This window comes from Phyllostomus hastatus, unplaced genomic scaffold (assembly GCF_019186645.2).
Source record: "Phyllostomus hastatus isolate PE091 unplaced genomic scaffold, TTU_PhHast_1.1 phas_contig_137, whole genome shotgun sequence".
Taxonomy (NCBI): Eukaryota; Metazoa; Chordata; class Mammalia; order Chiroptera; family Phyllostomidae; genus Phyllostomus; species Phyllostomus hastatus.
In genome coordinates, this window is record NW_025333583.1 from 4,684,597 (window position 1) to 4,707,229 (window position 22,633).

The 22,633-nt window shown below is 43.9% G+C and overlaps 1 protein-coding gene across 1 annotated transcript in view; it reads left to right on the top strand.

Annotated features, from left to right (window-relative positions):
• Window positions 1–22,633, top strand: part of AP1S3 (adaptor related protein complex 1 subunit sigma 3) — a 57,270-nt gene that overhangs the window by 26,955 nt on the left and 7,682 nt on the right. The window contains exons 2-3 of the mRNA XM_045855966.1: window positions 12,128–12,306; window positions 14,103–14,211. Coding sequence (XP_045711922.1) covers window positions 12,128–12,306; window positions 14,103–14,211 — 288 coding nt within the window. The remainder of the gene's footprint in view (window positions 1–12,127; window positions 12,307–14,102; window positions 14,212–22,633) is intronic.

Consider the following 22,633-nt stretch of genomic DNA (forward strand, 5'->3'; position numbering starts at 1 on the left):
GGCTGGGAGCCAGGGGGTCATTGTAAGTTGGCCACTTGCTAACTGCAGGACCCTGGGTCTAGCCACCAGCCATCTGAGTCTGCGTGTCCTCCTCTTAAGAGGAGGCAGTTTGCACCAAGTCAGCTCTGTTTTCCTTTGTGAGTCCAGGAATGAGGGATTTTTTTTCATTTTAAATACCTTACTGTGGTAGACACTGAATAAATATTTACTAACTTGAACGGAATCTGCCGATTTTATCTCCGGAATGTAGAGGACTTGGTTTCATGATTTTGGGCTGTAAACACAGAAAACAATGACGATGATGTTTGAGATGTAAAAAAAAAAAAGGTTATAAAATTCAAAGCCAGAGATAAGATGTATATTAGGGTTGCTGTAACACACTGGCATGAGCTGAGTGGCTTAAACAACAGAAATTTATACTTGCACAATTCTGGAAGCTGGAAGTCCCAAATTGGGGTTCCAGCTCAGCTGGTTCCTCCTGGGGACTCTGAGAGAGAACCTGCCCCATGCTCCTCCTCTGGCTTCTGGGGCTTTGCTGGACATCTCTGGCGTTCCTGGGCTCTGCCTTCATCTTCACAGGGTGTTCTTGCTCTGTGTGTACTTGTATCCAAATTTCCCCTTCTTATAATAATACCTGTCATACTGGATTAGGGGCCCAGCCTACACCAGTTTGCCCCATCTTAACATCTGGAATGACCAAGGTCACAATCTAAGATACTTGCGAAGGCTAGGGGGTGGTTAGGACTTCAACACACGAATTTTTAAGTGATGTAGTTCAACCCACAACAGGCTGCTGATCCCGTCCTGTCAGTATAACTACCCACATGCCTATCTTTCTATCCATCCTTCCTTCCAACAAACATACGGCGGTGCATACAGGTGGATGGCTAACAGACAAATTTATGAGAAGTTTTCTTTACAGAAGTCTCTTTAATGTTTCATATACATGGCCACTAGCTCATCCTCATCACTAAACCTTTTAATTTGTGGATTGCTCATAACTTTTGTTTTCATCTCATTCCTTTTTTTCCCCTTACGGTCGGTCCCTCTTTTCCCATCCTTCCTAATGGCTCCCTCCTCACCCAGTTCACCTGATTTTCCTTCTTCACTGAGCACTTCACTTGCCGTAGCAGATAGTTCTGCCTGCCACCAGATGGTGTGCAAGGATTGGGGAAAGCTGCTTTTCAGCATTTTACTCCAGGAAAAAAACTGATGTAACAAACTAGACTAGGGATTCTGAGATTGTGTAGGTTTTACTCCTTCATATACATTTTCTCTGTGTTTATTGTGGAAACAGAAACCTGAGCTGGGCTCTTGAGGGAAAGAAACCCTGAACGAAAGTTGATGAATAAGAGTTCCCAGGAGATTCTGATCTCAGTATTAAGCTGGGAGGTGGAAGCAAGGTTCTGAAGCCAGAGGGCCACTTCCTCAAATAGAAACCACGAAACAGGGGGAACCTATTGAGTGCAATAAAGCTGTAGAAGGACACGAGTGAATGGGGCACTGGGCTGTCCCCTACCTCGGCAGCCTCCCATGAGGCCTGCAGCCCGAGAGCAGCTCGCAGACCGCCGCTGCTCACCATACGCGTTGTTTGGCTCCAACGGGATTGTGGTGTTACTATTGTTATGAATGCCCAACATTGAAATAATACCAGTATTTTACATAATCATCGGATTTCAGGCTTCTTCGGTGGGGGACCCCTGAAGACCTGGCAATACTGGCTGATACTTGTTTTTCTTGACAGCACCTTATGGTGGCTGAGTTGTGGCTGTCCTTTAGCTGGAACTTGGGATTCACAGTTTGACTCTGGGTCTTCCACCTCCTGTTGTGTCACTCTGACCCTTTACTCTCCTTTTAAATGTTACCTGCCTCTGCTGAGCCCATGAAAGGTATTTGACATGTGACCCTGCTGTCCCCTTTTACAAATGCAGAGCCAGAGCCCATAAAGGGGAGCGGGCAGCAGACCTGGTGCCTCAGCTGCCCTGTACTCCCCACAGAGCCACGCTGCCTCGTGAATAGGACCTGGGGGGGAAAGAGAGAGCAAGGTCCCCTCGGGGGAGTGTCACAGTTCAAGCAGACTCAGGAAGGAAGGGGAACACTAAAACTAAAAGCAGTAATCGCCATCGCCCAATTATAGATAAACGAGAACCATGCACACCCAGGAGTGAAAAAAATGGGGAACCCTAAAGTTAGCACTTTATAGGGAACTCGGAGAGAAGTAATAAATTCTTGGTCAGAAGGTCACTGGTTAGCAGTCAACGGAAAGAAAGGAGCTTAAATGACTTCCCTGCAAGTTTGGGCTGCCTGTCAGCTCATTCTGTAAGCATTAGAAAGGTCATTGATGAGACCGGGTGATTAAAGAGACAATGTAGCAAGTCAGCTGGAAAGAGGATGTTTTATTGCCCAAAGAATCAGCAGGACGCCGCCCTTGGATACCTGTGACACGGCTGTCAGAGGCTCTTCCCTTCAGAACGTGGAACCAGTTGGTGAAAGGTGGTGGAAGGGGAATGGAGTGATTCACAAGGAGGAAGCGAAGAGTTTTTTTCCTACCCCAGTGAAGATCAATGTCAGTATAAATGGGAGGGACAGTCTCTTGAAGGATTTATTAGCAGTAGCCAGCATTTCCTGTGAGCTTGCTCTGTGTGGACACTGCACTCTGAGGTTAACCTGTGCGTTACATCCTCCAACGTTGCTCATGTCCTTACTGTGGTCATCCCTATTTTACAGATGAGGCGACTGAGGTCCAGAAAGATCAGGTACCTTTCCAGGTCTACTTAGCTCATACATCACAGAGCCAGGATTCAAATGCAAGCTGTCAAACTACCTGCTAGCAAAGTCTTCCTACTTAACCACCAAAGCTGCCCTACCGCCACCCCACTTTCTCTGGCCAAGCATGTGGCTTGGCCTAGTGACAGATGCCTGGCCTGCCCTGAATCAAGGATGGGTGCCCTGGGTCCAACATGAAACAGGGATTGAGATACACCATTTGGGCTCCGTGGTATGTGAGAAATTTGAAATAACCAAGAATTTTCATTTCTGGCATATCACAAGTTTGTTTCAGAGAGCCGCTAAACTTGATCCCTGGCAGATTGTCAATGAACCTTCATGCAAAGAACGTGTATAAGTGACTTCTGGGGAACTAGAGTGGCAAATCTTATTCCCACCCCGAGCATGCTGGTAGAGTCTGTAACTGGGTAGATCCCCGAAGGCTTAAGCAAATGACCTTTGCAGAGAAGGCAGCTCGGCTTATGCAGGAGGGAAGTGTACACCCTGGAACCCTTTGAGCAGGTGAGTGCAGGCGGCTGGTGAAGAAACGGTGGATGTCTCTTCCCCTTTCTGAGAATCCCTGATAGGGGCTCAGATCGAAGGGAGATGCTTCAGACTTCGAGGAATGGTCCTGTGGCTTCCAGAGCAGGCTTAGAGGGAGGAAATTAGGAATTGTTAAAGGGTTCATCCCCACGTGCAAATATATAAACTGTAGGGTCCTGAAGGAGTGCGTGCCAGAGCACTGGCCTGTAACCTTGTCAGAACCGATCGAGCAGACAGAGGAGGACAGCTGGATCTCTTGGTGTGTGAATGCTACTAAGCCTTTCTGGCCAAGGAACTGTTAAGCCCATCAGAATAAGCTGTCAGGAGATCTGGCAAATATAACAAGTGCTCGTTACTTTATTGCGTCTGGGGAAAGGCAACCCCAGTTTTAAGCTGAAAAACAAAACAACAACAAAAATACTCTCGGCTTTTCAAAAGTCATCTCTAGAAAACCATAGTGTAGCAACGCCTTTATAGAGAACCCAGTTCTCTGTGCAGAATATTAATACAGAGCTTGTTGCCATTTCTCAAAATTCAACAGTTCCACCAGTATTTATGGAATCCCTTTTGTGAGGAAAGAATGGAGTTAGACTTGACTCAGGAAGAAATGTACAAAATGGTAAGGAAATTGAGAAACCCATGGTATGAAGGGAGGCTTAAAAGGGGACAGGTCTTTATTCCCCAGGTGAAGGGTGGGGGGCATATACAGAATGCATTATAACGAGAAGGATGGGCACAGAATCAGCCAAGGACTCTATCAAGTCCCTTTCCTTAAAAATTGTGTTAGGGACCTTAGAATTCAGGTCAAATGTTCTATGCCTCAAAGTAAAATCGGGACATGTGCGGACTTAGCTACTTAGTCTCACACAGCCCTTCTTTTTATTTTAATAAGGAAAATGCTTTTCTATTTATTATGAAACTAGTACATGTCCATTGTAGAAAAACTAGAAAATAGAAAAAAGCAAAGTGAGGAAAGCAATTAAAAGCCCATTTCAGTCCAGAGGTACTCACTGTGACACTTCACACTGATGCACACATATATTCGCACTGCCCTTCTTTTTTCTTTTTAATCGAATTCGTTGGGTACACGGCCATTCTCGAGACTCAGCTTTCTCTTCACACTGCCGTGGTTTTCACACCCAGAGACCCACTGCAAATAGTTGCTTCTCACACTTGGAAAACATGTATGTATAAACATAATCTTCCTGGTACTTAGCTTTCTCTGACGGTAAATATTAACACTAATTTTTTTTAAAAGGTGTTTTTTTTTTGTTAACATTTCCTTACTGACTAGCTTTGTGTTAGAACATTTTTTTTCCTCCCTTTTCACCTCCTTGTGGGGGACCTCTTTCTTAGTCTCGTTTTTGTCATCGTTTTCCCCTTCCCTTCTTCTTCTTCCTCCTTTCAGCCACAACCAATCACAAGAAACGCATTTCACACCACCACCCAGTAGAAATATGTGCCATTGAAACAAAGGTTTCTTGAAACACACACCCTTAACTTGTGTGGTTTTTCTGAAATTAGAGGTTGTTTTGCAGTTAGAGACACATGGCTACTGGGGCTCCCCCATCTGAACACAGCGACTGTGACCATTTCTGTAGCCCCCTCACCTGCCCATTGGGGTCTGTGCCCACCTGTGCGGTTGTGCGGCTGGGAGATGGGCTGTGGACCAGGGAGTCTGGCTGCCCCGCACTCAGGCATCTCCCAAGGGGTGTGCCGTCTCCTTCAGTATAGATTTATTGTTGAGAGCACTTGATACTCACTTAGTATTTGGCCTTCAAATAGAATGTTGACTGGTTTTTAACTGAGCTCCCTAACATTCTATTCATTAAGCATTTTTTTCTCATTAAAGAATCAAGCATAGGAAGTTTGGAAAATCCAAGTATATAAGTACAGAGAAGAAAATAACATTTATAACTCAACTATTCTGAGATGAACGTGATGAACAATTCAATGCATTTCCTGCATATAATTTCCATGCACGTATAGCTTTATATGGTTGCTATGATATTCCATGTACTGTTTTATATTGTTTTTTTTTTTAACTTAAATTATACCATAGGCATTCTCATATAGGCATTCTCATTTATTGAAATCTTTTAACAAATACCATTTCTTATTTTTTAAAAAGATTTTATTTATTTATTTTTAGAGAGGGAAGGGAGGGAGAAAGAGAAAGAGAGAGAGAAACATCAATGTGTGGTTGCTGGGGGCTGTGGCCTGCAACCCAGGCATGTACCCTGGCTGGGAACCGAACCTGCGATGATTTGGTTGAGCAGCCCATGCTCAATCCCCTGAGCTACACTAGCCAGGGCTAACAAAGACCATTTAAACATTTTTCTGTCACTGGCAATTTAGGTAGTTTGCAGTGTTATTTATTTATATTGGTGTGTTACTATAAAGACCTGCAGCGAACGTCTCATGCCCGAACATGTATCTGCACATTGAGGTACGTCCTTAAGAAAGGTCTATGGGTATGCACGCGTTTGGACCCTTGACACTGACAGCTGAGTCACGTTTTAAGGAGGTTGGAATTCTAGAGAAAGCCATTGCTTTCTAAAGATGAGAGAGGGATTTAGTTATTGAGCACCTACGTGTGAGGAGCCTCAGAAGAGAGGGGCGGAGATTGGCAGCAGCAGCAGCGTCAGAAGGATGAATCTGCAGCTCTGGAATGACGAATCTGTGTTCCCCACGAGTTAGGTGAGAGTTGAAGGCCAGGGCAGGAGATGATGTATGTGTTCCCTGACACAGGAAGAGAATAAATCAGCGGAGGGTGGTTGTGCCCGAGTTTGTGCTTATGGGCGTATGGGTGTGGGAGGAGCTGCGGAAATCCCACAGAATGGTTTTTATCTTCTTGGCTTTTCTTCTCAGAGCCAGGGAGTGAGAATGGAGGTATGGAACCTGAGGGGCGTGGCGGTGACCTGGAATAACCTGTGTAGGAAGGAAAGGGGGATTTGCTTCGTGACCCTTTACACGAAGAGGTGCCTGGAAAGTTTCCAAGTCGCACTGGTGATTCGGCTGAGCTGCACCATCATGTGTTTGTGGTTGTGCCAACCTGCAAAAGTGCCGGATGCCTCAGTATAGAAGCAAAGAGGAGAGTGGAGGGGCTCTTCTGAGTTGGGGATTTGCAGAGTGGCTGCAGAAGTTGGAAAAGGGGCAAAGGAAGGGAGGACCCTACCAACAGTGTTGTTTAAGTGATGCATCATGAGATCCAGCCACCAAAGGAAGGGCTCCTCAGGCTGATGGAAATGGAGGAAAGGAACATATTCTTTGTATTTAATATTTGCAGCTCAGATCCTGAAATACAAGCTAGTTCTGAAAACACATGTTCATGGTGAGACTGTGGGGGACGGGAGAGGGTCCTGATAACCCTTTTCTCAGAGGCTGGTTGTGGATCCACTACATGGGCTCAGGACCAGGGATATTCACAAACAGTAAGAACCAAAACCACTATTGGTAGCCTTCATTGTTCATCTTCAACTAGAGGGAAGACGCTAGTTGGTGCACTGCTATGAAAAATGGTACAGAGTGTCCTAAAAAAATTAAAAATTACATTTGCCTTATGACCCAGTGATTTCACTATGGGGATTTATCTGAAGAAGCTAAAAACACTAATTTGAAAAGATACATGCACCCCTACATTCACTGCAACATTATTTACAATAGCCAAGATATGGAAGCAACCCAAGTGCCCATGAATGGATGAGTAGATTTAAGCTGTGGTAGATATATACAATGGAACACTACTCAGCCATCAAAAAGAATGAAATCTTACCATTTGCCGCAGGGCCTAGAGGGTATTATGCTCAATCAAATAAGTTGTCAGAGGAAGACAAATACCATATGATTTCATGTATATGTGGAATCTAAAGAACAAAATAAATGAATAAACAAAATTGCAACAGACTCATAGACACAGAGAGCAAACTGGTGGTTGTTAGAGGGAAGGGGGTTGTGGGACTGAGTGAAAGGTGAAGTGATTAATAAATATGAATCAACAGTTATGGAATAGATACAGGGGTGTGGAGTACAGCATAAGGAACATAGTTGGTAACACTGTAATAACTACGTATAGCTTCAGGTGGGTACTGGAAATATTCAGGGGAACACTATGTCAAGTTTATGATCGTCTAACCACTGAGGGGTATACCTGAAACACTACAAAGTAAAATTGAAAGAAAAACTAAAACAGAAATAAAGAACTAGAAGGACGATGCTAATACTGCTTCAGAGCAGCAGCCCGAATAGTAATAGATTGGTACTGGTCCACTTTGTGTGTTTCCTTCTAAGGCCTGATAGCACCCCCTAGACGTGCGTCAGGAATGTGTGATGGAGAAAACAGCCAATTTCTGTCCCGGTTCAAAGTGAGAATCTTGGGCTTGCCCAGTTCGGTCAAGCATTGTTTTGGAGGACGCTCTGAGGACAAGGAGTGCTCGGATTAACCTCACGTGTTTGCACTTGAGGGGTCATCTCGGGCAGAGCCAGACCCTTGGAGCGGGCCGCTGGTGTGAGGGTTCCTTCTGGGACAGGGATGGGAGATACAGGTGAAGCTGGGCGACCGCCTGAGGCCGACGCATTTTGGGCAAATGGAAGCCATCAGACCTGCTCAGTGAACTCCATTGGATTTTCTGGTGTTTCTGGATTTGTCATTTCCAGATGTTACCTCTCTCCTCCTTACCCCTTTGCTCTCAGCAACCTCATTGAAAGAAATGTCCAGTGGTTGTTTTCTGAGGTCGGATGAAATTTGTTGATGGCATCGGCTTGAATTTAAGTCGGCTCCTGGTAGTTACTGAAGGAAAACCCCCCACGGCCTCGTCTTCCTACTCTCAAGCGAATGCTAATCAAAAAATGATATTTGATTAACCTCATGAAACATATTCCAATACGCCTTGAAGGACTAAATTGATAAATTAGATAAAGTCAATTGCTGGAGGTGATGCCTCGTGAATTGCTGTGATTCATTCTGCCAGTGGCTTAAGCTGCACTGTTAAACCTGGGGGAGACGCACCAGACATCTGACACCGGAGCAGAACTCGAGCGGACCAGTGCTTTCACCACAGCTTACACACGGCAGTTATTGGATAAACTAGAACCTGCTTGTTGCTTCTTTTTAATTCGGAATGAATTTTTATATTTTGTGTGGGCTTTATGGAGACATATAGTATATCCCTGATTATCCTTTCTCTTTGAATTTGTCACTAGAATGAAAAAATTGCTCTTTGTTTATTGTTGATCCATGATTAAAAAGGCAGGCACTTGGTCTTCAGTGAAGATTGCAGCAGACAGGAACTAGAAAGTATTCTACAATTAAACTCAGGAATAGTTACAGTGGCATTTAATTTGGGAGGGCTCCAAATTAAAAGTAACATGGAACCTATGAAGAAATCTGGAAGAATTATAACCATGATTCCTTTGACATCTGAAAATCAACCCAATAAGGACAAGACGTGAGACCAGGGTTGTTTCTTCTGGAAGGAAAAGATTGAGGCTACATTTAAAGGCTTTCTTCAAATATGCGCAGTTGGCTGTTACCCCGAGGATAGTGATATGTCTTTTTATGTACTCTGTGGATAAAATCAGGGCAAATTGGTTTAAATGGTAACAGAAGAGATGTGGTTTGAATGGGGGAAGAAAATGTTCTGTTAGGAAATGCGGACTGAACACTAACAAAATGTGTGGATTTCACTTCGACACTAGACTGAATAGTCTCACCCATCGGTGGATCATCCAAAAAAGGTCCTTGCTCTCAAGATCCCGAGATTTTATTATTCTACCACCATTCAATTTTGTGCTTTTGGAATGTCACTTTCATAATTAGATCTTCCTGGAAGCAGACGATGTTCTGTTACTGAATCGTCTATACCTGCTCTGCCAGTGCAGTGGGTATTAGGAAAACGCTGTGTTCTAAGCAAATATTTTCAATTCCAGACTGAAGGTGATTTTTCTTAAAGCTGCTAGGTGTGTAGGGCTTTTAATTTGCTTTCTCTTCATTTGCCATGTCTTGGTCTTTAAGTCCTTGTTATAACTGATGCCTCCTTACTAAGGCAGAAGAGAGCTTATTAAGAAGACCTGGAATTCTATAGGTTGGGGGCGGAGGAAGCTCTGAGGAGGGCCTGGTTTCTTTTGGCCCTCGGATATTGCCACCTGTTTTGTGTTTGTATGACATGCCATGACATTCAGAGACAAATCTTTTCAATAAAAAGAGTTGAATATTGTATTTGTAAAAAGTTTTTAAAATGAGCCCTGGCTGGTGTGGCTCAATGGATTGAGTGCTGGCCTGTGAACCAAAGGGTCGCCATGTTGATTCCCAGTCAGGGCACATGCCTGGGTTGAGGGCCCGGTCCCCAGTAGGGGGCACACAAGAAGCAACCACACTTATGTGTGTGTCCCCCTCTTTTTCTCCCTCCCTCCCCTCTCTTTAAAAATAAGTAAATAAAATTTTTGAAAATTTTTTTTAAAGTTTTAAAAATGAATTATTTTGGTTCCCAGTATATATTGGCTCCCTCCATGACACCATTAACCTCAGCAATGAGTTTTATTGTTTAAAAAGCAAAACAAAACAAGAACTCAAAATAAATTTTGATTCTAAATGTGATCTCTTACTGTGGATTGAGAAAACTTAATCTCTCATAACGTAAAGATCAGACCACCTATCGATTTCTGAAAAGCAGATCTAGGGTACCTCCAAGATACGGAAGTAAATTTCTACATGGTACAGTGGCTCCCACTCTTGTAAACCTTTTAAAGTCCATTAGAATATGAATACTCATTTTAAAAACACAGTTCAAAACTTAATTGAAAACAAGATCAGCTTGCTCCCTAACATAGCCAACTCACTCTCTAAATTGTTAAAAATCTGTTGTAATGCCAAAGACAATGGTAACTTGAGATGGCTGTTTCTAAAGCTCTCAGACAAGTACCCTGCAAAGTGAAGAGTTTACATTTGGATCTTTAGCAAAAGTGCCAAGAACACACAGTGTGTAAAGGACAGTTTCTTCAGTCAGTGGTGCTGGGAAAACTGTCTATCCACATGCAGAAGCATGAAACTGGACCCTTATTTCACTCCATATACAAAAATCAACTCAAAATGGATTAAACACTTAAGTGCAAGGCCTGAATCTGTAAAACTATTAGAAGAAAACATAGGGAAAAAGCTTCTTGACATTGGGCTGGGTAACAGTATTTTGGGTATGACTACAAAAGCAAAACTATGCAAATGGGATTGCCCCAAACTGAAAAGACTCTGCACAGGAAAGAAAGCAATCAACAGTGAAACGTCAACCTGTGGAATGGAAGATAAATATTTGCAAGCCGTACGGCTGTTAAGGGGTTAATATCCAAAATATGCAAGGAACAGAAACAACTCAATAGCAAGAAAATAAATAACCTGATTCAAAAATGGGCAAAGGACTCAAATATTTCTCCAGAGAAGTCATGCAAATGGCCAATGGGTATATGGAAAGATGCTCAGCATCAGTAATCATTAGGGAACTGCACATCACAGCCATCGTGGGATTTCACCTCACACCTGTTAGAATGGCTGGCTACTATGGAAAAGATGAAAGATACACGTTGGTGAGGGTGTGGAGAAACGGGAACCTTTGTACACTGTTGGTGGGAATGTAAATTGGAGCAGCCACCATAGAAAACAGTGTGGGGATTCCTTAAAGAATTAAAAATAGAACTACCATAGCACCCAGCAATCCTACTTCTGAGTATATTTCCAAAGGAAATGAAATCCGTATCTTGGAGAGATATCTGCACTCCCAAGTTCACTGCGGCACTCTTCACAATTTTCAAGACATTGAATCAATCTCTGTCCATCGAACAATGAATGGAAAATGAAAATGTAATACACACATACAACAGACTGTTATTCATTGATAAAACATAAGGAAATCTTGTCATTTGCCATATCATGGATGGACCTGGAAGGCATTATGCTGAATGAAATAAGCCAGGCACAGAAAGACAAATGCCACATGGTGTCACTTAGATGGAGAATCTAAAAGAGTCAGACTCATGCAGGCAGTAGAGCGGTGGTTTCCAGGAGCAGGGAGGTGGGGACATGGGGGGATGTTGCTCAAAGTGTACAAAGTGCAGTTGTGAGATGAGTTAAGTCTAGAGCGCGAATGTACAGCGTGATGTCAGTGGTTACTCGTCCTGTATTAAACCTGGAAATTTGCTAAGAAAGTGTGTTTCAGTGCTTTCATCACACACAAAAAGTGGTAACACTGTGAGTCGATATTAATTAGCTTGATCGATGTTGTACACCTTAAATATGTACAATTTTTATTTAAAAAGACAGACTTGGTCCCCTTCTCGCTTTCTCTTTCCCCTTGCTTCACCCTCATTCTTTCCCTACTTACCTCCTTTACTTCTCTGTTATCATTATGTTCCTATACTTGTGATATGGAACTGGGATATAATTTTTAAAGTAAACTCTTCTACTGTTCTTAACATTTTTTTGACTTGTGAAAGAAGAATTGAATGTGTTCTTCAAAGAGTTATATACTTCCTTGACATATTTTTCTCCCTGTACTGTGTTTGTGACTCATACAAGGAATTAAAAACAGAACTTATCTTTCCTCTGTGATATAAATAACCATTGTTTGTGGTGTACACATTTCTTTGTTTCTCTGATAGGTGAAAGGCAGTTTCAGAGATAAGACAGTTTTCAGGCTGGTAGGTGTTTTTTCATCTGTTCAGAATTATAACCCTTTGTACACTCTGCCAGCGAATTTCAGTGTCTATGTGGAATGATTTGGTTGACCAAGTTCTGAGGGTTTTTTTTTTTTCTGTCCCTCATTTGTTATAGATACATTTCATATTGCTCTTCAGTCGGCAAGGAAAATTACGGCTGCAGAAATGGTACACGACTCTCCCTGACAAAGAAAGGAAAAAGATCACCCGGGAAATTGTTCAGCTTGTTCTCTCTCGAGGTCAGAGGACAAGCAGTTTCATTGACTGGAAGGAGCTGAAACTTGTTTATAAAAGGTGTGAGTAACTTTATGAGAACTGAATTTCTCCTGACTGCTTTGCCTTGTTTAACACTGAACATTTTAGATTGCAACACCAATGTCATCATTTACTGAACTCTTTGAAACTGGAGGCCAAATATCTGTACCAGTAGAACTGACAAGGAAAGAGCTCTCATTTATTGAAAGGCCTTTCAGGAGCCAGGATGGATTCTAGGTACCTAATCTGCCCGTGGGTGATGCCTGCCTGCCTCCACCGGGAAGTATCTTAAAAGCGCCAGCTCTGTTCCCAGCACTGTCCCAGTGGCTGTGGGTACAGTAGTCAACAGGACAGGGGTCACTCCTGCCCTCATGGCGCATGCTCGTTCATTCAGGAAACAAAATATTTTCAGTTTGTAATAAATACTATGGGGAAAAATGCAGATGAATGTGATGCGGAGTTGGGCGGCTCTGTTTATTGTTACTGTCACTCATATTTGCAGATGAAGAAGCTGAAGCCATGGGGAGTTTAAGTAAGTTAGTCCCTGATCACAGTAACTGAGTGGTAACTGGCAGAGTCAGAATCCAAATTCAGATCTGCCTGGCTTTAAAGCCTATATATTCTCTCTTTACTGTGCCTGCTTGCATGGGAAGACCGTATGGGAAAGAAACCTCAGTTTATAGATGAGGAAACTGAGTCCTCAAGTGATAAAGTAATTTCACCCGTAAAGACCTAGATAACTGATGGTCAGGCCAGGACCAGGGCACAGATGACTTGACCATACATCCGTGTCCTCTGGCAGCGCCCAGAAGGAAAACACACATTAGAGAGGCTTTTGCAAGCGGAGTTTGTAAGACCTGAAGAGGAAAGACAGAAGTAACCTTTGCAGACTATCTTGAATGGATTAAATAACCAGGAAGTTCCCTGGGGCAAAATTCCTTAGGCTGGATCCAAGGTCAAAATTTTTAGTGCTTGCCAACCAGAAGCTTGTCTATTTTTTCTGCCTGCTGAGAAAATATAACTTCGGGGTCCATTGTATTTTAAATCATTGTATAAAGAGCAAGCTTCAGCGGTTCTCTGAACAAATATTACAGGTGCTGGGCATGCAACAGTGAGCCAGGCAGGGTCGGTGCCTGCCTCTGGGAAGCTGCTGCTCTGGTGGGGGCAGGCGGGGCCGGGAAATGGACAACGAAGAGACCCGACGCTCTGAGCAGGGGTGGGTGGGGCGCAGGGATGCACAGCAGGGGCGTCCAATCCGGTCAGAGAGGATAGACATTTCCTGGAGGAAAAGACATCAAGCTCAGAGGATGGAGAAAGAGTTAGCCACACGAATGGGGTAGGGAAGAGTATTTTAAGTAAAAGAAACAGGAGAAACACAGAGAGGAAGCACATGGGACCTGACAACCCTAGGGTGGGGTCGTGCAGAACATCTGCGGGAGAGTGTGAGGGGGAGGGTGGGCAGGTGGGGCCCTCGGCCAGGTGTTTGGAGTTCACAAAGGACACGTCACAAGCTGGGAAGGGGCGTGAACAGACACCCTGGTTAACCTAGACCAAAGGACCCTGTCCCCCTGAAAATAGCTTCTCAAAATAAAATGTTGTTGAGGGACTTTCACACAATTAACAGAAGTAAACCAGGCACCCCAGTATTTTCATATATTCTATTTAAATAGCCCCCTTGAGGGAGGACTTGCACTGTGGTGTGCAATGATTTCATCCATGGGCTTGGATGGGGAAGTGCTCTGGGGTGCAGGTGGTGATGCACCTTCACTGGGGAAAACCCATCTTCGGGTTGTTTAATGGGTCACTGTAGTTTACTTTATTATTTTCTTTTCCAGGTATGCTAGTTTATATTTCTGCTGTGCAGTGGAAAATCAGGACAACGAGCTCCTGACACTAGAGATTGTGCATCGTTACGTGGAGTTGCTGGACAAGTACTTCGGAAATGTAAGTGGTTCTGCTCTGCCGGGGTCCGCCGGTCTCTGTCTCTGTCCTCACTGCAGTCTGCCCTTCACTGCATTCATTCTCTCTCTCTCTCGAGTGTAAAATACGAACTGCATTTGTGCCGGGCATCACAACACAAGGCTCTCCCCACGTCCTGGAATTCTTACACGATCGATGTCGAGTTTTCCAGAGGCAGGGGGTGTCTCTACCTTCAGACCACAATGCTAGAGACCCTGTTAAGTGCACTCGAATGTAATTCCTTCTCTGTCATTGTCATCTCTCTTTTAGTCGACCCTCTCTGGCTTCTTTTACTAAGTTACACGTGTTCTTCAATGTTATTCATCCATAAGAACAAAGAAACACCAGCGAAATAAACACAAATGAAGCCCCTTTCCTTCACGTTGCTGTTTCATCTCCTTGCCTTGCCTCACAAGTAGTAAGGGACGCGAGGCGGCCCAACGCTCTGACCTCATTCGCTCCGCAGCAGCTTACCGCCTGGGTTCCCCCTTTGCAGCTACAAGGAAATCAATTCTCACTGGCCCCCTCCCCAGGAACCAGCCCTTGCCCATCGTGATTCTTTCCTTAAATTTGCTCCTTTTTATTTTGTCATGGCACTGAATTCTGCTGATTGCTGGGTTTCTGAAGGCCCCTTCTGGTGTCTGCTGCTGAGCCCCCTCCCTCTGTCTGCCTGCTCTCTGAGCGCCATGTTGCTCTTCCTACTCTCTCGTGTGTCTCCTGGTACATTTTCTCTCCTGGAAATCTGTTACTAGGCAACCCCTCCTCCTTTGCTGAAGATGCTCTTCGCCGGGGCTCTCGTAGTCATCTTCGCCTTTTCCGTGGCAAGAACCAAACTCCTCTTCTGTCTTGTGACTGCATGTATTGTGTCCCAGGATCATTTCATCTTTCTCCAACCTTTATTCAATCTACCTCTGTCTATTCAAATTGGACTAAAATTCCTCTCTGTCTTTCCTGTCATGAGCCTAGGTTTACTGGGGGGTTACACGTTGGCTTCTCTCTCTCTCTCTCTCTCTTTTAAGATTTTATTTATTTATTTTTAGAGAGGGAAGGGAGGGAGATAGAGAGAGAGAGAGAGAAACATCAATGTGCGGTTGCTGGGGGTCACGGCCTGCAACCCAGGCATGTGCCCTGACTGGGAATCAAACCTGCGACACTTTGGTTTGCAGCCCGCACTCAATCCACTGAGCTACGCCAGCCAGGGGGCTTCTCTTTTAAACCTCCACTCTGGCCCCCGCCTGGCCTGTTGGTACCATCTTCCTTGCAGAGCACAGATCCAGGGCAATGCTGCTCCTCGGTCACTCTCCATCTGTAATGGGTACAATCCCATCTTCTCAGCCTGGTGTTTTAGCTTTCCCCAAACGCTGGTCCCAGACCACTTCTCCAACTTTCTCGCTTTTCTCTGTTTACATCCTGGGCACACCAGGTGCTCCGGTGACACAGACCAGGCTGGTGTTATCCTTAACTGGTGCAGGGTTTGCTTGTCCACCAGGCTGCAGGTGTCTTGAGATGATGACTTAGGACTTGCTTGTTTCCTTTTTCAACACTTGTAACCAGCTCTGGGCCAGATTTTAGCGAATGTTGCAGAAACAATTTAGTTCACATTGAGTAAATAAATCATTGAATTTGGAAAATGTTTTCATGTTTTCTTCTTAGCAATGCTCTCTGCCATATTCCCTTGCTCACTGAAGATTTTTATTAAGTAGAGTTAGGAGAGTTTACTTTCAGAACAGTTTTCTGTATTCATTTACTGGAATGGACAGTATTTGCAATATTGGCTGGTATTGTATCAGATTTGTGGTAACATTGTTTTATAGGACGAGCACTTGAAAGATTTCTGAAAGAATTTTCCTGCTGTCTCATATTCCCTCCCCTTTATTGCCCCCTTTTCCTCCCTTTGTAAATTATGATAAGATCTAAAATGTTGCTTTAGGGACTTTGGGTTGTTGGGCAGTGTGTAAAAGTAATAAGACAGCTAGATCATTTTTCTCTCTCTTTCTTTTGATTCACTAAGTTCATTTACATTTTTAAAAGAGAGATTTGCAAAGAAATAAAAGTATATTTTCATATTTGATTAGTTAATGTTATGCTTTCTGTCATTCAAATGAATTCTGATATTTAGGTGCTTTCTTTTGAAAAAAAAAACCTCCAGGCACGACCTTTTCCAGAGGCTGAAGGGCTTTTCCTGAGGCCTGGGTCTTCCCAGGACTTGCCTTCTCCCCTCCACTTCTGCGTTCTGGTTTGACCCGTGGTGTTTTTCTGGGTTAATCCAACTATGATCACTTGAATGGGGGCTGAATGTTGATCTCAATCTTATCTGACCGTATTTCGGAACACGTGCCTTTCTCAAGAGAGTTTGAATCACCTTCACTAACGCTAGGCTCATTTGAAGCACAGGAGAGTCAGAATGAATTCTTATTTCTCGAACATTAATTTTTCATCCTATTTTGGCACACCTTTAGAAGCTCTGTCTTTGTTTGAAGAGCCAAAATTTAATTCACTAAAAAATTCAATGAATGTTTCATTAAGCTAGGAGCAGCTAAGAGCAATTCAAGGCTATCTGCCCAGTAAGTGTTCAATTCTTATTAATTAACAGTGATGAGCAAAGTGCAGTGATTTTCATTGACATCGTCTCAAAAATATCTCTTTGGTGTAATTTGCCTCTTGTGTTAATACCGAAGGAAGTTTCCTTGAATTCTGCCCTCATACTATCTAAGGGAAAAGTTTGTGCTGAGCTTCCCTTTTATAAAGCCCTGGAAAAATATTACCTTCTTTTTTTTTTTTTTTGAATATTACCTTCTGATGACAGGTACATCAAAATCTCTGGCTGCTAATTTACGTATTTTTTTTTAGCACTTTTCAATTCCAAGGAGATTTACAAGGATTCACTAGTTAACCTTTCGATCTGCAGTAAGCAGCATTGACCCCGATTTACAGAGGCTAAGTGGAAACACCTCCCAGTCTCACCGTAGATGAGGGTCCGTCCTGGGGTTTGGACCCCCGCCATATTTCCCCATGAAAAATGAGTGTTGGCCGGTGTGCTCCGAGGGTTTGGGCGCTGAGGTCTCAGAGAGCTTGGGTCTGGATGTGGGGATTTCCGGTTGTGGGAAGAGGAGCCCTCGGAACCTGCTGGGTCCTGGTGCCAGTTCGCTCTCGAGCAAGCCCATGGTCTGGCCCATCACACATCTCTGTTTTTCAGAGAAGGAAAAAAAGGACACTCGAAAAGGTTAATAAAAGTATCAATATATTTGGCTAACCCCATGGGGCTATTGTGAGGGTCAAAGACACCGTGTAGCTAACAGTACTTTGTAAACTGTCGATTGCTATGTAGTAAGACCTTGCATTATGATTATGGTAGGTAGAGCTTCACACATTTCTTGCATAGAACTTGATGCATTTTGTATTTACTTTAGAACAGAACCCAGGAGGGAAAGGTCCTTCTTGACTCTCTCCAAAAGGACTTACTCATTGAATATCAGAAATGTTCTTACTACGCCACATACTCTGATCTAAGAGAAGAGCCTTACACCAAATTATTGTGAAGCACGAGGCTTGGAGATCCAAGATCAAGTTAAATTATCACTGTTTCTGCCTTTTGTGAGCTCTCTGCCAGAATATAGGTCCACGAGAAAATGATTTTTTTAAAAAAAGACGCTCATGTGCTAATTAACACAGAAGCCACATGTTTGTGCATAATTAGAAGGAATGAAGTTATCTGAGCATCTGCTGTACTGAGACAGTCGTTGGGTGGAATTCCAAGTATTTGAGCAATTAGGCAGGAGCTGAAGAACCTGCATTTATTTAGGCTAAGGCGCTCCTGAATTGTTTTCTCTTTTTATTCTGCGATACAATAACCCCTTGGGGTTACACTCAAGAAATAACCATAGAGTAGCCTTTGGGGGCTGCTGGGTAGGAAATAGCTGCTCATTGGTAGCATTCTCTATCAGGCCAGCAGAACCTGTGCACCCATGTCCCTTACGACTTAGAGACAGTAGCTGTACGTTGAAGTTGTGTGTGCACGTGTAGTGCGTCTGAGTGTTTTGGGTGCGTTTGCCTTTGCACACCGCCTTGCCTTACCCCTATTCCTTGAACTGTGCAGTGCAGTGCATTAAATGTCCCATCGCTGCTGGGGAGCCCTGCAGGCTCGGGTATGGGTGCTTTGAGAGTGGGGTATGATACGTCCTCAGAGAACTTGCATTAGTGTCTGTCAGGTTCACTTTGCAGAATTCTGGCTGCCGGTTTCTCCTAAGGAGGCTCCTGTCTGCCTTGGATGCCCGGTCCATACCCGCCTGGAACTCTGAGGTTCCGCAGCTCTTGCTCCTGTACCTCCTGACTTCCTGCTTCTTCCGGCCTGTGGTAACTGCTTGTTTCTCCTACCTTCTTTCACGTGTGTGGTGTCTGTGCCTTGTTTATCTAGATTGTTTAAAATGGAAAAGTAATACATAGTTTCACCTATCCTTCTAGACATATGCTTTTAAAAATAAAAATGGGATTGCATGTTGCATATTATTCTACAACTTTATTTCCTTCTTACAAGTCTGTCTTGGAGCTCTTCCCATGTCTCCATGAACCCTACCTCATTCTTTCCAACTTCTGCATAGAATTCCCGTGGTATACCAGTCCATACCCAAGCAGGGGGATAGCACACACTGTTTCATCAATTCCTTTATGGATGGATTTGGGGTTGTTTTCAGTTTTTTAAAAATATTTTATTTATTTATTTTTAGACAGAGGGGAAGGGAAGAAGAAAGAGAGGGAGCAAAACATCAGTGTGTGGTTGCCTCCTGAGTGCCCCCCACTGGGGACCTGGCCTGAAACCTGGGCATGTGCCCTGATGGGGAATCGAACCAGCAACCCTTTAATTCGCAGGCCAGTGCTCAGTCCACTGAGCCACACCAGTCAGGGCTCCAGTTTTTATTATAAATGAGGCTTCCATAATTTTTGTTCTTCCCATATATATTATTGTATACTAGTTTAAATATAGCATAGAAATAAATTCCTTGTGGAATCGCTGGGTCAAAGGATTTATACATTTAAGACTGATAGATACTGTAATTTAACCCTCAAAAATGTCCTGTAAAATTTAGATTCTACCAACAGTGCATGTGAATGCCTGTTTATTCATAGTCTCACCAGCAATGGTTTTTCTTAATTATCAGATGAAAATTACTATAATCTGCATTTCTCTGATTACTAGTGAGGTTGTGCATCTGATGTGTATTGGCCTTTTTTCGTTTCTTGCCTTGTCTGTGAATAGCTTCTCGACAGCCGGTTTTTTTTGTTGTTGTTGTTTGTTTGTTTTTTTTGTCTTTTGATTGTGATGCTCCTCTTAGGGATTTGAGAGAATCCTTTCTATATCATGATAGTATTCTTTCCCCTTTGTTACCTGTGTCACAAATATCCCCATTCTGTTGCTGTATTTTTTAAAATTTCATTTTTTTATTGTTGTTGAAGTCCAGTTGTCTCCATTTTCCCACCACCACTTTCCCCCTCCCCACCCATCCCCTTTGCTGTATTTTTAACCTCGTTTATAGGGCCTGGGCCACAATGTACTCTGATCTTTCCATGTTTTTTTCCTGGGCAACTAGGTTGTGCCGTCATTCAAATACCCGGAATGAGTGTGCTCTGCAAGTAGAAGATGGTGTTCATTAGCTGAGAATGTGTGCTTTCATTGTGGCTTCCTTGCTCTGATAGTTGTTCTTAAGAGGGAACCCTAAAGGTCTGAATACATTCTCGTCTTAAGTTGGTTTATATGTGTGTGTGTGTGTATCTGTACATATATACACATATAGGCGTATATACTGGTAGACACATATATATGTCATGTATGTATTCATATATATATCTGTGTGGAGAGAGAGAGAACCCCTCGAGGGAGGGGAGAGATAGATATAGACATACTCTACACACACGTTGATTTGGTGCTGGTTTTCAGGGAATAAAGAGACTACAACCTTCAAAAATGAGCTTTTCCGAGTTGCCCATTTATTATAGTAGTATTGCATTCGCTTGTTCTTATGCTTCTAGATTTAATTGGACCTGTCAGCACAAACCATTTTCCCTGTGGAATCTGCAAGGTTATTGAACTAACTCCTGAATAGATGTAGCACTTTGCTAATTGACATCCACTTTATGTGAAGTCACAACATCCAGCGGCATCAGAGAACCGTCAATCTCGGGGGCCATTAGTCCCCGGCGTCCCAGGATCTGGGCCTGCACGGTGGCTGGCCTTTATCCTGCAAACATTTGTTGTGTTCCTCCATGTGCTGGGCATCAGGGACATAAGGAAGACCAAGACAAGGCCTGTGCCTGCCCTCACTCTCTTGGAGGAGTGCCTGACGAGGAAGCTGATACTAGAGTGCGTGATGGATGAAAGGGAAGAGGATTTGGGGGAAACACTGTGCTTCTGACTTTTGACTTTGGCCTTGAAAACTGAGCTTGATTTTGCCAGAAGAATAAAGGAAAGTACATTTAGAGAACATTCCAGGAATGGCTGGAACGCAAAGGGCCAAGGCAGGAAAGGACTCCGTGAGTCTGTGGAATGTGTGTCTGTAGTTTGAGGAGGGAGGGCTATCGCAGGGGGCAGAGAACAAGGCCCCGGGTGGGTCACAGAGACTCGCTGAGGGACTCACACTCTGACTTAAACATGAAACCCTGCACAGAGGAGGAACAAGATCAGCACTTTGGGAAAGTGTTGGTCGCCGTTAGCCTTGAGCAGGCACAGACGCCCCCTAGGAGGTCACTGCAGTGGCCTAACTGTGGCAGGCCCAAGCAGCGTCTGTGACAATGCAGAAACAGGAAGGGGGTTATTTACATGATGGAATCAATAGCAATCGGTGACCAGTTTGAAAGGCACGAGGACTAGGGAGGGAGAGGAATGAAGGGGAGCGGGAAAATGCGTCGAACTGTAGAGTGCATTAGAATGGGCTGCTAAATCAAGGGTGCGCTTACTACGGAAAAGAGGGACTAGAGGAAAAAGAGAGTGCCTGCCTTCAGTTTGGGGCAGGGTGACTTGGACTGAGGCGTGCCCGGGCAGGGATGTGAACGCGTTGGACTGGGCGTCTAGGTTTCTTAAGCCACTTGCATGCTAGACAATGAGATTGACAATGACATTGTCGATAAGATTGTCGATGTAGATAGCCCTTGTCTAGGAGAATACATGAGCTACAAGGAGAATACAGGTCTAGGAGAATATAAGTATAATCTATTCTCATGAGAAACACCAATATTCAGATGAAGTTGGATCGCTAGAATGTAGACAAGATGGAACAGAGGTGTTGTTTTGCTAATTGATATGTCCCAAGCACTCCATAAATACTTCTTTTGTAAAAAAATTTTTTTAAATTTTATTTTCCATTCAAAGTTGGCATACACTATTATATTAGTTATTATATTAGTGTCAGGTTTACAATGTAGTGATTAGACATGTATACACCTTAGGAGGTGATCTCCCCAGTAAGTCTAGTACCCATCTGAAATGTTTCTTAAGCCAATATAAAGTAGGGCTGAAGAAATACCATCTGAGGAGCCTGAAGAAGAGTCATGAGGGATGGAAGGAGGGGACAGGCATCCAATGGGATTGCCAGGGCCAGGGAGCAAGAGAGGGATTTTCAGGGAAGAGATTCAGCAGTGCTCCAATGCTGCTGAGAGGGAGGGGTGGGGGTTGGGGGGAGGCGGAAAACTTGGAGTTAGCAGACCTTCAAGAGGGGGTCGGAATGGAGAGTTGCATGGCCGTGAGGTGAGGGCTCTGTGGGAGGAAGCAGCAAGGAGAGTGCCTGAGTGGCCGTCTGGCTAAAGAACTGGACACGAGCCTTGTTTGGAGTATGGGGGTGGGGGTGGATTTGCTGCTTGCTTCACTTGGCAAAGTCTGTGAGACTCTGCTCTGGTCCGTGGCAGTGACTGTGGTTCTCAGCTTGTCCAGCATCGTTGATGTCATCAGGGAGCCAGTTAGAAGTTCAAACTTGCAGGGTTTTGTTTTCCCTTTTTCATTAATTACTTTTATTGTATTTTTTCATTACATTTAGTCCCTTTCTACTCCCCGCCCCTCCCCTACAATCAGCACACTGTTGTCCACGAGTCCTTTTTCCTTTCTGTTCAGTCCTTCCATCCCTAACCTCCCTGCCCTTGGCTGTCACCCTGCTCTCCATCTGTGAGTCTGTCCCCGTTTTCCTGGTTGCTTCAGATTGTTCATTTGATTCCACATGTGAGTGAAATCCTATGGTATTTGTCTTCCTCTGACTGGCTTATTTCACTTAGTGTAATGTTCCCCAGGTCCGTCCATACTGTCCCAAAGGATAAACGTTTTTACTTTTTTATGGCGAGTAGTATTCCATTGTGTAAATATCCCATAGTTATTTTATCCACTCATCTACTGGTGGGCACTTGGGCTGCTTTCATAACTTGGTGATTG